This window comes from Camelina sativa, unplaced genomic scaffold (genome assembly GCF_000633955.1).
Source record: "Camelina sativa cultivar DH55 unplaced genomic scaffold, Cs unpScaffold08575, whole genome shotgun sequence".
NCBI lineage: Eukaryota > Viridiplantae > Streptophyta > Magnoliopsida > Brassicales > Brassicaceae > Camelina > Camelina sativa.
The window spans coordinates 1-429 of NW_010929638.1; the positions used below are offsets into that span (position 1 = coordinate 1).

The 429-nt window shown below is 45.0% G+C and overlaps 1 protein-coding gene across 1 annotated transcript; it reads left to right on the forward strand.

Moving 5' to 3' along the window:
• Positions 1-3: 3 nt before the first annotated feature.
• Positions 4-424, forward strand: LOC104735317 (GEM-like protein 5; the record flags this gene model as incomplete). The annotated part of the gene is made up of 2 exons (XM_010499378.1): positions 4-252; positions 368-424. Coding segments are annotated over 2 exons (306 nt in total), but the record flags the coding sequence as incomplete, so codon positions are not given.
• Between the last annotated feature and the right edge of the window lie 5 nt (positions 425-429).

The following is a 429-nucleotide window of genomic DNA, read 5'->3' on the forward strand; positions in this document are numbered from 1 at the left end:
GAAACGGCGTGGGGAAAGGTTAATTTGACGGCGAAAGCCATAACAAAGGGAGGGTTCGAGTCACTTTTCAGGCAGATCTTCGGAACAGAGCCAAACGAGAGTCTGAAGAAAACTTTCGCATGTTACCTCTCAACGACGACAGGACCTGTTGCTGGAACTATCTATCTCTCTAATGCTCGTGTAGCTTTCTGCAGTGACCGTCCTCTCTTCTTCACAGCACCTTCTGGCCAAGGAGCTTGGAGCTACTACAGGGTAAAGTCAATGTTTTTTTGTTTTAACTTAAGAAAAAAAAACAAAAGTGAAATTGGAGATGTTTGGGATAAAGTTTGAATGTTGTTTGGTGGTGTATATATGGGTTTTGTGGCAGGTGGTGGTACCGTTGGGGAATGTTGCTACGGTGAATCCGGTTGTGATGAAGGAGACTCCTCC